Source organism: Zosterops lateralis (assembly GCF_965231275.1).
Source record: "Zosterops lateralis genome assembly, chromosome: 6".
NCBI classification, from domain to species: Eukaryota; Metazoa; Chordata; class Aves; order Passeriformes; family Zosteropidae; genus Zosterops; species Zosterops lateralis.
This window is the reverse complement of record NC_139761.1, coordinates 53,137,453-53,147,785: the sequence shown is the minus strand read 5'-3', so window position 1 is coordinate 53,147,785 and position 10,333 is coordinate 53,137,453. Positions and strand designations below refer to the sequence as shown.

The 10,333-nt window shown below is 63.3% G+C and overlaps 3 protein-coding genes across 4 annotated transcripts; all 3 read left to right on the top strand.

The window, feature by feature from the left end:
- Positions 1-312: 312 nt before the first annotated feature.
- Positions 313-3,970, top strand: AGBL2 (AGBL carboxypeptidase 2; the record flags this gene model as incomplete). Its single annotated transcript, XM_083862641.1, has 13 exons — positions 313-460; positions 548-673; positions 891-974; positions 1,067-1,174; positions 1,253-1,403; positions 1,480-2,244; positions 2,328-2,490; positions 2,599-2,725; positions 2,817-2,914; positions 2,995-3,104; positions 3,179-3,245; positions 3,352-3,438; positions 3,557-3,970. The coding sequence occupies exons 1-13, from the start codon at positions 331-333 to the stop codon at positions 3,968-3,970; spliced, it is 2,430 nt and encodes an 809-aa protein (XP_083718767.1). The 5' UTR covers positions 313-330.
- A 422-nt stretch (positions 3,971-4,392) lies between these two features.
- Positions 4,393-7,522, top strand: MTCH2 (mitochondrial carrier 2). 2 transcript variants are annotated; one of them, XM_083863053.1, is made up of 13 exons: positions 4,393-4,545; positions 4,633-4,717; positions 4,805-4,911; positions 5,051-5,074; positions 5,534-5,587; positions 5,669-5,726; positions 5,834-5,885; positions 5,974-6,033; positions 6,296-6,389; positions 6,506-6,553; positions 6,814-6,881; positions 7,114-7,189; positions 7,321-7,522. In XM_083863053.1, exons 1-13 carry the CDS (start codon positions 4,459-4,461, stop codon positions 7,405-7,407), a joined length of 900 nt encoding a protein of 299 aa, XP_083719179.1. In that variant the 5' UTR covers positions 4,393-4,458; the 3' UTR covers positions 7,408-7,522. The 2 variants fall into 2 exon arrangements, with proteins under 2 accessions (XP_083719179.1, XP_083719178.1); XM_083863052.1 differs by having other exon boundaries at positions 5,048-5,074.
- Positions 7,523-8,255: 733 nt separating this feature from the next.
- NUDT8 (nudix hydrolase 8) lies at positions 8,256-10,325 on the top strand. The gene is made up of 4 exons (XM_083863054.1): positions 8,256-8,554; positions 8,621-8,753; positions 9,512-9,589; positions 9,664-10,325. Exons 1-4 carry the CDS (start codon positions 8,343-8,345, stop codon positions 9,892-9,894), a joined length of 654 nt encoding a protein of 217 aa, XP_083719180.1. The 5' UTR covers positions 8,256-8,342; the 3' UTR covers positions 9,895-10,325.
- Positions 10,326-10,333: the final 8 nt, after the last annotated feature.

The window sequence follows — 10,333 nt, the reverse complement described above, 5'->3', positions numbered from 1 at the left end:
TGGACATGAAGAGGAATTTCTTCATAGAAAGTGGTGTCAGGCATTGGAAGGGGCTGCTCAGGAAGGTAATGGAGTCCCCAGCCCTGGAGGTGTCCAAGGAATGTGCTCCGTGCTCTGGTCTGGGTGACAAGATGGGGATTCGTCACAGGTTGGGCTCAATGACCCTGGAGGTCTTTTCCAACCTTAATGACTCTGAAATCCCTCTGGCTGCTTTCCCAGCTCTGCTGCAGGACTGCCCTGTTCCCCTCTGTAGCTGAGCAACCACATGCCAGGCCAGCCCAGCCCTGGCAGTGTCACTGCTGTTCCGGGTCTCCTGGGGCTCTCACAGGCATGGAGCCCGTGGGGCACCGCGCTGCCCAGAGAGGGCAGGGGGCTCCGGGGGGGTTTGCTGGGGGACAGTTCCTGAAGCCCTATGACAGCTTCATCCGCACCCACCTGCGCTTCTATGGCTACTTCCGAGGTGAGCCCTGGCTGCTCTGCAGTTTCCCCTCCTGTCCCTGAGCCGTGTCCCCTCCTGCCCCCTGGCTGCAGTGCTGTTCTCCCCAAGATGAAAAGACAGGCAGGGAAGAGACTGCCATGTCCCTGGGGAAACCCTCCGGGCAGCATCCCAAGGCATCCATCATGGGTAACACCGGCCCTGGCTGGCAGCGAGGTCCTGGGAACGAGCCAAACCGTGAGTGAGACCCTGCAGCCCCTCATGGCCCTCCAGCACAGCAAGTGTGGTGGGAGGGCCCTCTCCCTGCCCCTGCCTTGGTTTTGGGGAATGCCCCTACCCCACCTACACAGGAGACCCCCAGCCCTTCCCGGTGCTCTTGCAGCCCCTGAGGTGGTGGGGCAGACCCCCCACCAGGGCAGGCTGGCTCCCTCAACACATCCCTGGTGGTCTCCAGGAGAACCACAGGCTCCATTCTCCCTCTCACTGCCCCGCTGGCCTGTGGAGTGTGAAGTCATCCAGGAGAAGATTGAGCACATTGGTGAGGGGATGGTTCAGCTGTCTCCGTCCTCACCCCTGTGTCAGACCCCTGTTGTACGTATGCCATTTGTCTCTGTGTCCCCCCCTTCCCAGAGTGGGTCCCCCCCAAACCAGAGCCCTTTTGCCCACCCATGGACCCAGAGCAGACCCTGTACACCCTTGGTGAGGAGCAGGGCACCGTTGTCTACCACTACAGCCCAGGTAACGGAGCAGGGGGCAGCACCCCTGAGTGCCTCTGCTCTCCCCAGCCCCCCACCACTGTCCTTTCTTCCTCCACAGCACTCCAAGGCTCCTGCTTTATCCGTGCTCGAGTCGGGGGGGCCCCAGGGCCACTCTCCTCGCCAGCAGCACCCTTGGAGGGTCCCCAGGACACCACGCTGCTCTTCGAGTCCCGCTTTGAGAGTGGGAACCTCCAGAAGGCCATTAAGGTGTAAGAGAGATGCCGGGGGGCACGGAGCCTCTCGTGTCAGGCCCGGATCCAGAGCATGGCCCTTTCCTCCACACAGAGGTCCCTATGAGTATGTGCTGATGCTGCGGCCAGACCTGTACACGGCCAAACACACACAGTGGTTCTACTTCCGTGTCCAAAACACGCGGCAGGAGCCGCTCTATCGCTTCACCATTGCCAACATGGCCAAACCCAAGAGCCTCTACGGCCAGGGCCTGCAGCCACTGCTCTACTCCCAGCGGGATGCCCAGAGCCATGGCATAGGCTGGCGCCGGGTCGGGACTGACATCTGCTATTACTGTGGCAGCACAGGGGAGCCGCCGCTGTTCCGGCTCAGCTGGACGGTGCGCTTCCCGCACGACGGTGACACCTGCTTCTTGGCCGCCGGCTACCCCTACACCTACTCGGACCTGCAGCGCTACCTGCGCATGCTGGCGGCCGACCCGGCGCGCTCACGGTACTGCAGGGTGCAGGCGCTGTGCCGCAGCCTGGCCGGCAACGCCGTGTACCTGCTGACCATCACCAGCCCGGGCGGCATGGCCGGCAAGCGCGTGGTGGTGGCGAGCGCCCGCGCCCACCCTGGGGAGAGTGGCGGCTCCTGGGCCATGAGGGGATTCCTCGATTTCCTGCTCAGCGCCCACGCGGACGCGCGGCTCCTGCGCCGCCTCTTCGTCTTCAAGGTGGTGCCGATGCTCAACCCCGATGGGGTGGTGGTGGGCAACTCCCGCTGCTCCCTGGCGGGACGGGATCCCAACAGGGCCTACGGGATGGCGCTTCCTGGCTCCTTCCCCAGCGTGTGGTACCTGCGGGCCATGGTCCAGAGGTGAGATGGGCTCTGGCTTGGGGAGCCAGCAGGATGGGGCCACTCCTGTGGCAGTGCTGGTGGCCATATCCTGATACGTGCAGGATGCTGGCAGAGCGGGAGGTGGTGCTGTACTGTGACTTCCATGGGCACAGCCGGAAGAACAACGTCTTCATGTATGGTTGCGATGCTGGCGGGGACGACGCCGGGACACGGCTGCGCCAGCGCGTGTTCCCCCTGATGCTGAGCAAAAACGCCCCCGACAAGGTGGGACACGGGTGCCTCAGAGCAACGTGTTGCAGTGACAGCGGGAATGCAGCTGCTTCCCGAGCTGTCCCTGGGGGGTTGGGACCCCTCTGACCCTGGGATCCCCAGTTCTCTTTCTCCAGCTGCAAGTTCCAGGTGCAGAAGAGCAAAGAGAGGACAGGCCGGGTCTCCATGTGGCGCCTGGGTGTCTCGCACAGCTACACCCTAGAGGTGGCTTTCAGTGGCTCCACGCTGGGTGAGGGGCTGCCACAGCCACAGGGACAGTGCCAGGGGGGTGGTCCTGGGCTGGAGAGCTGCCCTTGTTTCCTTTTCCTTGTCCTCTCCAGGTGGGAGGAGTTCCCACTTCAGCGTGGAGGATCTGGAGTCACTGGGCCGCCTCCTCTGTGACACCCTGCTTGACTTCTGCGACCCTGCGCCCGCCAAGGTGGGCTTGGACTTGGCCCTGGGTGCCCTGGTGCCACGGGACCACGGTGACACCGTCGTGACACTGACACTGTCCCACAGCTCCAGCAGTGCCTGATGGAGGCGGATGCGCTGCTGCAGCAGCAGATGGGTCGTGAGCCAGGCTCTGGAGGAAGCTGGAGTGATGTGTCCCCCTCAGAGCTTGAGTCCAGGTACGTCATCCCCTGTCACCCCATGTCACCCCGTGGTGCCACTGGGGGCTGCAGACGGTTCTTTCCCCCTGCAGCACCAGTGGCTCTGACAGTTCTGTGTCCGACGGGATCCCAGATGAATTCCACAGCCCCAGCTGGCCGGTGAGTCCCCATGTGCCACTGATTTTGAGGTGGGAGAGATGCAGTCAGGGTGGAACAAGGTGACAGAGGGTGCAGATGTCCCAGTGCCACTTTACCACCCGCACAGATGGAGCCACGCAGGAGGAAGAGGCTGCAGAGATGGAGAGCAAGGAATGCCCTGCGCCGAACAAACCGGAGCCGCACCAGCATCCCGGTGAGCCTGGAGCCACTACAGTCCATCCAGGCCCCAAGGGGACAGTCCTGCAGGGACACTTGTCCCCAGTGCTGTCCCACCTCTCAAGTGGGTCTGACCTCTCTCCTGTGCCCCCCAGGCTGGGACCTGCAGGCATCCAGTTCTTCCTGGTGTCCAGAATGGAGGTGGCAGTGTGGGAGAGAAGCCCAGAGCCAGCTCCAGTGTCACCTTTCCCAAGGCAGCCGGAGCAGGGAATGGCAGGGTGCCTGGAGCTGGCTCTGGAGTGGCCCTTCCCAGGGCACCTGAAGCAGGGAATGGCTGCTTTGCCACCATGGGGAGGCATCAGCCGGACAGTGGCACAAGCGCCGTGACACACCGCAAGCCACCACTGAGCCTCTGCCACCGTGGTGCCACCAGTGACTATTCCCGGGATGCCGCGGGAACGATCTTGGGGCCATCCCGGGAGCAGGGCAGGCGCCGGCCCAAGGACAGGACACGTCCCCTCACTGTCCCTGCAGTGGCCTCACGCTGCAGTGCCTGCGCTCGGCAATAAAGATGCTGCCACCTTCATGTCTGTGCCTGGTGCTACCTGTTCTCATTGTGATGTCCCCTCAGGGGGGTCCCCTTTTCCCCGAGCCCGGACAGGGTCTTGCTGGCGCCCAGCCCCGAGCCACCATGGCGTCAGCCCGTGCCCGTGGTGTTACCTCGGGCCCTGCCACCGTGGTGTCACCTCGGGCTCTAGGGATGTGGTGTCACTGCCTCTGGCACCCTGGTGTCTCCTCAGCCCTGTCATCACGCTGTCCCCGCCGTGCCCACCGTGTCCCCACAGCCCCGTGGGTGTCCCCAGCCCCGCAGGCCCCGTTGCCATGGCAACCTCCCCGCGGCGCCGCCGGGCGTTTCCATGGCAGCCGCTGCTCCCCCAGAGCGCCCCCCAGCGGCGGGAAGCGCGTCACGGCGGCGCCGGAAGTACCGGGGAGACGGAAGCGGAAGCGGCGGCAGCCGTGGCCGTGTCCTTCTGTGCCGTGACGCCGGGGCGGCACCATGGCGGACGCCGCTTCGCAGGTGCTGCTGGGCTCAGGGCTCACCGTGCTCTCGCAGCCGCTTATGTACGTGAAGGTGCTGGTGCAGGTAAGGGCGGGAATGGCGGGGCTGAGGGGGGGTACAGGGCTCGGTATCGGCCGCTGGCGGGGTACAGCCTGCCCGTCTCCGCTGCAGGTGGGCTACGAGCCGCTGCCACCTACTCTGGGGAGGAACATCTTCGGCCGTCAGGTATACCAGCTGCCCGGCCTCTTCTCTTACGGTGAGTCCGCCCCGGTGGGGCCGCCCCGGCGCCGTCCCGGTGCCGCCGTGGGGTCGCCCCGGGGCTGACGGTCCCCGCTGTCCCCAGCCAAGCACATCGTAAAGGTGGACGGGAGAGCGGGACTCTTCAAAGGCCTCGCCCCCCGCCTCTGCTCCAGCGCCATCGGCACCGTGGTGCACAGCAAAGTGCTGCAGGTACCGGCACGGGCGGGGCGCCGGGCCCGGGGCGCTGCGGGAACCGGCGGTTCTGCCGCCGGGACAGGGGACACCGGGGCCCCCTGGCTCCCCGCGCGGTGCTGACCCTGCACTGACCCTGCCCTTTGCTCCACAGCAGTACCAGGAGGCCGAGCAGACTGAGGTGGGTGCAGAGATGTTTCCCATGGGGAATTTTCCTTTTCCCTTCCCTTCCTCCCTCCCTGTCTCCTCCTTTCTCCCTTTCCATTTCTCTATTCCTCTATTCCTCCCTTCTCCTTTCTTTCTCTTCTTCTTTCCTTCATTCCTTTCTTTTTCTCCTTCTCTTCTTCTTTCCTTCCTCCTCTTCCCTCTCTCCTTCCCTCTTTCCTTCATTCTGTTCTTATTTTCCATTTTGTCTTCTCCATTCCTTCCTTTGTTCTTTTTCTCTTTGTTTCCCTCCATCCTCCCCATCCTTCCCTCCTTTCTCTCTTCCCTCTCTCCCTCCCCACACCCCCTGGCTTTGGACAGCCCCAGCCCTGCATCCAGAGTGCTCTGGTGGGCCCAGGAGCTTCTGTCCCCACCCTGGGGACAACGTCCCCTCTCCAGGCAGCTTTTCCCACCTGACTCCTCTTTCCCCCTCCAGCCTGGAGCCAGCAAGAAGGAGCCAGTGTCCTCGCTGGAGCAGGTGCTCAAGGAGGTGAGGAGCAGCAGGAGGAGGAGGAGGGCAGTGGGATGTCACATCCCTGTCCCCTCCTGGTGACACTCCCTTTGTTCCCAGACCTCCCGGGAGATGGTCGCCCGCTCCGCCGCCACCATCATCACCCACCCCTTCCATGGTAGGTGTTCCCCCATCCCAGGGGACCGAGGGGCGCAGTGCCAGGTGCCTCCTCTCACTCTCATGTCACTGCTGTGTCCCTCCCGTGTCACTCCCGTGTCCCTGCAGTGATCACCCTGCGCTGCATGGTGCAGTTCATCGGCCGTGAGACCAAGTACAGGTATGGCCCGCGGGTTCTGGGTGCTCCGGGAGGCTTGGGATCCTGGGATCCCCCTGACATTATCTTTTCTTTTTTTTCCCTATCCCAGTGGGACACTAAGCGCCTTCACCACAATCTACCGGGAAGAGGGAATCCTGGGATTCTTTGCGTGAGTGCCGGGAAGGCAGGGAGGGGCCTGGCGGGGGTGACGTCAGTGGAAAGGTTCCAAAGCCTTACTGGGAGCATCTTGAATCCCTCCAGCAGCTCCAGATCACTCACCTAAGCATCCCTGCTCCCAGGGATGGCTGTTCCCCCCATCACCCTGCTGCTGTGGGAACAGCTGGCCCCTGTCCCAAACCAGCTGTTCCCAGCTCTCTGCACAGTCAGATCCCAACCCCCAGCCGACATTCCCGCTGTTTCTCCCCTTGCAGCGGCCTCATCCCGCGGCTCCTCGGGGACATCCTCTCCCTGTGGCTGTGTAACATGCTGGCCTACCTCATCAACACATACGCGCTGGAGAACGGGGTAGGCTCCGCTCGGGGGTCTGGGGTGCCCGGAGCTGACTGGGAGCAGCTCCAGGGCTATTCTGGGAGCCACAACCCTGTTTTAGGGGGATTCAAGTGCTGTTGCTCCTCCCTCAGGTCTCCACCATGACCGAGATGAAGAGCTACTCCCAGGCGGTCACTGGAGTGAGTACATCCATGGGCAGGAAGTGGATCCTTTTCCTAGGGAGTGGTGTGTTCCCAGAATGCTGCGGCTGCCAGGGTGGGGATGGAGCCAGGCTGGGATCAGCCAGATCAGCTCACAGGCCAGGGGATGCTCTGTGGAGGACACGTGTGACCCTGTGGAGGTGGCAGGAGTGGGCTCCCTCCCCAGGGTAAAACTCCCAAGGGTTCTCCCCATGTGGAAATAAGAGGGAGCATCTCACCAATCCCCACTTTTCCTGCAGTTCTTTGCCAGCATGCTGACCTACCCCTTCGTCCTGGTCTCCAACCTGATGGCTGTGAACAACTGCGGGTGAGTCCCTAATCCCACTGACACCTGTGTCCCCGTGCCCCAGATCAGGTCCTGGAACTTTTCTGATACTCCCAGATGGAAAGGTGCTTCCAGCACTCCATAAGGTTGATCCCTCCTTGCTTGGAGTCGGAAAGGGTTGTTTTGGGGTTCAACCCAGTGTGGAGCCACAGAGGGAATGGGTCATTCCTGGGAATGGGAATCATTCCCGGTGTGTCTTTGCTCCCTTCCCCAGGTTGGCCGGGGGTCTCCTTCCCTATGCACCCACCTACTCCTCTTGGCTGGATTGCTGGAGCCAGCTGCACAGAGAGGTAAGTGCTGAAGCTGGGATGCACTGGCATACACTGTGACACAGAGAGAAGCCGGGTGGGAGCCCCAAGGGGGTTTGGAGAGGCCACCCTGGACCTTGTGTGACCCCTCCATGGTCATTTTCCCTTTCCAGGGCAACATGAGCCGAGGGAACAGCCTGTTCTTCCGGAAGGTTCCAGCAGGGAAGCGATATGTGTGGGAGGAGCGGAGGTTCCGCTGATTCCGGAGATGGGAGTGGGATGATGGAGTCAATGCCGGGCTCTGGAAGCAAAGAATCATGGAGAGTGATGATTTCTATACAGTTTTTTAAAAATCATTTCCTGCTGAGAGCTGAAGGTGCAGGTGTGAGAGTCTCTGTCCATGGAGGTCTCCTGGGAAGAGGGGCTGGCTGATCACCAGGATTCCCTGATTTATCCAGGAGCCTTTTCCCAACCTCGGACACTGTTGAGGCTGTTTCCACAGGGGAAATTCCCTGACAACCCCACACACCTGGTGACACGGAGGGCCAGCGGCATATGGGGGCTGTCAGAACTGGGGGGAATATATGCCTGGAAGGGGTTGGACACCTGGAAGGGTCCTTGCAGGGCCTGTGGAGGGGGCAGAGGTGCGCATTGCCAGAGGTGTGCACACACAGGGGGCGTGTAGAGCTGGGGGTAGGGTCACACACCCGGCAGGGACTGTCACACACCTGGGGCAAGAGGGACACACCTGGGGGAGGTTATTGCACACCTGGCAGGGGCTGCTGCACATGTGAGGGCTTTAGCCTGGCTGGAGCAGAACTTGCACAGCCAACAGAGCCGGAAGGTGTTTGCAAAGCTGGAAGGTAGTTCTCACACCTGGCAAGAGTTGCTGCACACCTGTTGGGGGATGTTGCACAAAGCTGGAGAGGGACTTGCACGCTTGGCAGGGCCGTTGTGAAGGTGGGAGGCGGGTCACACACCTGGCGGCGGCTGTCGCACAGCGGGCGGGGCACGGCCAAGCTGCCAGGTGGTTTCGTACCCGGCAGAGGCCCGAGGCTGTCGCGCACCGGGCGGAGCTCCGCAGCCCCGGGACGGAAGGGCCGCGGCGGGGGCGGGCTCGGTGCCGGGGGCGGTGCCGGTGTCTCCCTGCCGGTCCCTCCTCTCTTGCTGCTCCTCCCCGCCCCGTGCCGGCGCCATGGCGGGCCCGGGCGGTGCGGGCGATGCCGGGGATGTGCTGAGCGGCGGCAGCGAGCGGCGGTGCCGGGCTCGGCTGGCGGCGGGGGGCGCGGGGGGCGCGGCGGCGGCGGCGGCGGTGCTGGTGCCGCTGTGCTCGGTGCGCGGCCGCCCCGCGCTGCTCTTCACGCTCCGCTCCCGCCGCCTCGCCGGCCGTCACAGCGGAGACGTCAGGTACCGGCGGGGGGAGCGGGCACCGGGGCCGGGCCGGCCCTGACCCCCCACCGATCCCTCCCGCAGCTTCCCCGGCGGGCGGCGGGACCCGGCGGACGGGGACGCGGTGGCCACGGCTCTGCGCGAGACGCGGGAGGAGCTAGGGGTGGCGGTGGCCCCCGCCAGCGTCTGGGGACAGCTTCGGACCCTGCCCGACCGGGTACCGGCGATCGGCGGGGCCTGGAGCGCGGGGACAAGGGCGTGCGGGGACACGGGGATGGGTTCAAGGTGACAGGGTCACGGGTGACAGGGGCAAGGCAGCAGGGTCATGGGCGACGGGGACAAGGGTTCTGGTGCGCTGGGTTTGGGGTGACAGGGGCACAGGTGACAGGGGTTTTGGTGACAAGAACAAGGAACAAGCAGTGACAGGAACAAGGCCGCAGGAACACGGAAAAGGGGTTCAGTTGACAGAGACAAAGCAGTAGGGACAAAGGTGGCAGAGCAAGGGTTCTGACTGACAGGGACGAGGCAACAGGGTGCAAGGTGACAGGGGGACAGGGGCACAGGTGAGGGAGGTTGCAGGCAGCAGAGGATTGGAATGACAGGAAAAAGGCAGCAGGGTCACAGGTGACAAGGACCCATGCCAGGGTCATGGGGGACAGGTTCAGGGGGACAGGGACACAGGTGATAGGTGTTACAGGTAATGGGGATTCTGGGTGACAGGGACAGGGCAGCAGGGACAAGGGTGGTGGATTTGGTGTGACAGGGACACAAGTAAAAGGTTACAGGTGACAGGGACAGGTCAGCAGGGACATAGATAACAAGAGTTCTGGGGATTCAAGGTGACAGAACACAAAGCAATGGCATTGGTGAGGGGGTGGCACACATGGTGGGTGCCTGCACTGGGTGCAGGGGGGTCAAGGCACAGGCGCTTTGGGGAGGGGGTGTCATCCTCTCCCTTGCTGACACGCCTTCCAGCATGGAATGACCGTGGCGCCCGTCGTGGCCAACCTGGGGCCGCTGGAGGCCTTGACACTGAACCCCAACCCTGACGAGGTGAGTGACTCCTCCCCAGGCCTGCTCCCCGTCCCGTGGCAGCCAGTCCTGGTCACTGTGGTCTGTGCCCACAGGTGGAGGAGGTGTTCACCCTGCCCCTGGCTCACCTGCTCCGCGAGGAGAACCAGGGCTACACTCACTTCCGCACACCCAGTGGCTATGGATACACCTTGCCCGTGTTCCTCAACGGCCCCCACAAGGTGTGGGGGCTCACAGCCATCATCACCGAGCTGACCCTGGAGCTGCTGCTGCCCGGCCGCTACCGCAGGAAGACCCACGTGCCTCCCCAGAAAGCCCCGGCCTGAGCGAGGAGGGGGCGGCTGTGCGTCAGTCCCCATGCCTTGGTTCTCCACCCCTGCACAGGGGGAATGACTCCGAGCCCAGCAGTGATGTTGCACACTGTGATTCAGTAAAAGCCATGTTTGGAACTGTCCTGGGCTCTGAGTTGTGGAATCGGGCCAGGACAGCTGTCCCTTGGCATCGGCACAGGAGGAGGAGTCCTGGTGCCGCTGTGGTGGGGACAGGGAGTGTGGGGTTCCCAAGGAGGAGACTGTGTCTGTTAATACCCTACAACCATCACCTCTGCACCACCCCCAGCCTCATGGAAATCCAGAATCTCCCCTCTGGGGTATTCAGGCCCCAGCTGTGTCACCCCATGATCCCTGGGGATCTCCTGCTCCAGGGGCAGCAGGACCCAGAGGCCCCCTGCCCCGTCCATCCCTTCCTACTGTTTTATGTCCACAG

What these genes read in the sequence shown, in the direction of transcription:
- MTCH2 (XM_083863052.1), top strand. Translation starts at nt 4,459, where the DNA reads ATGGCGGACGCCGCTTCGCAGGTGCTGCTGGGCTCAGGGCTCACCGTG. An exon ending in GCCCGGCCTCTTCTCTTACG is followed by an intron (nt 4,718 to 4,804) that starts GTGAGTCCGCCC and finishes CGCTGTCCCCAG; the next exon opens with CCAAGCACATCGTAAAGGTG. An exon ending in ACTCCCAGGCGGTCACTGGA is followed by an intron (nt 6,554 to 6,813) that starts GTGAGTACATCC and finishes CTTTTCCTGCAG; the next exon opens with TTCTTTGCCAGCATGCTGAC.
- NUDT8 (XM_083863054.1), top strand. Translation starts at nt 8,343, where the DNA reads ATGGCGGGCCCGGGCGGTGCGGGCGATGCCGGGGATGTGCTGAGCGGC. An exon ending in CGTCACAGCGGAGACGTCAG is followed by an intron (nt 8,555 to 8,620) that starts GTACCGGCGGGG and finishes TCCCTCCCGCAG; the next exon opens with CTTCCCCGGCGGGCGGCGGG. An exon ending in TTCGGACCCTGCCCGACCGG is followed by an intron (nt 8,754 to 9,511) that starts GTACCGGCGATC and finishes CACGCCTTCCAG; the next exon opens with CATGGAATGACCGTGGCGCC.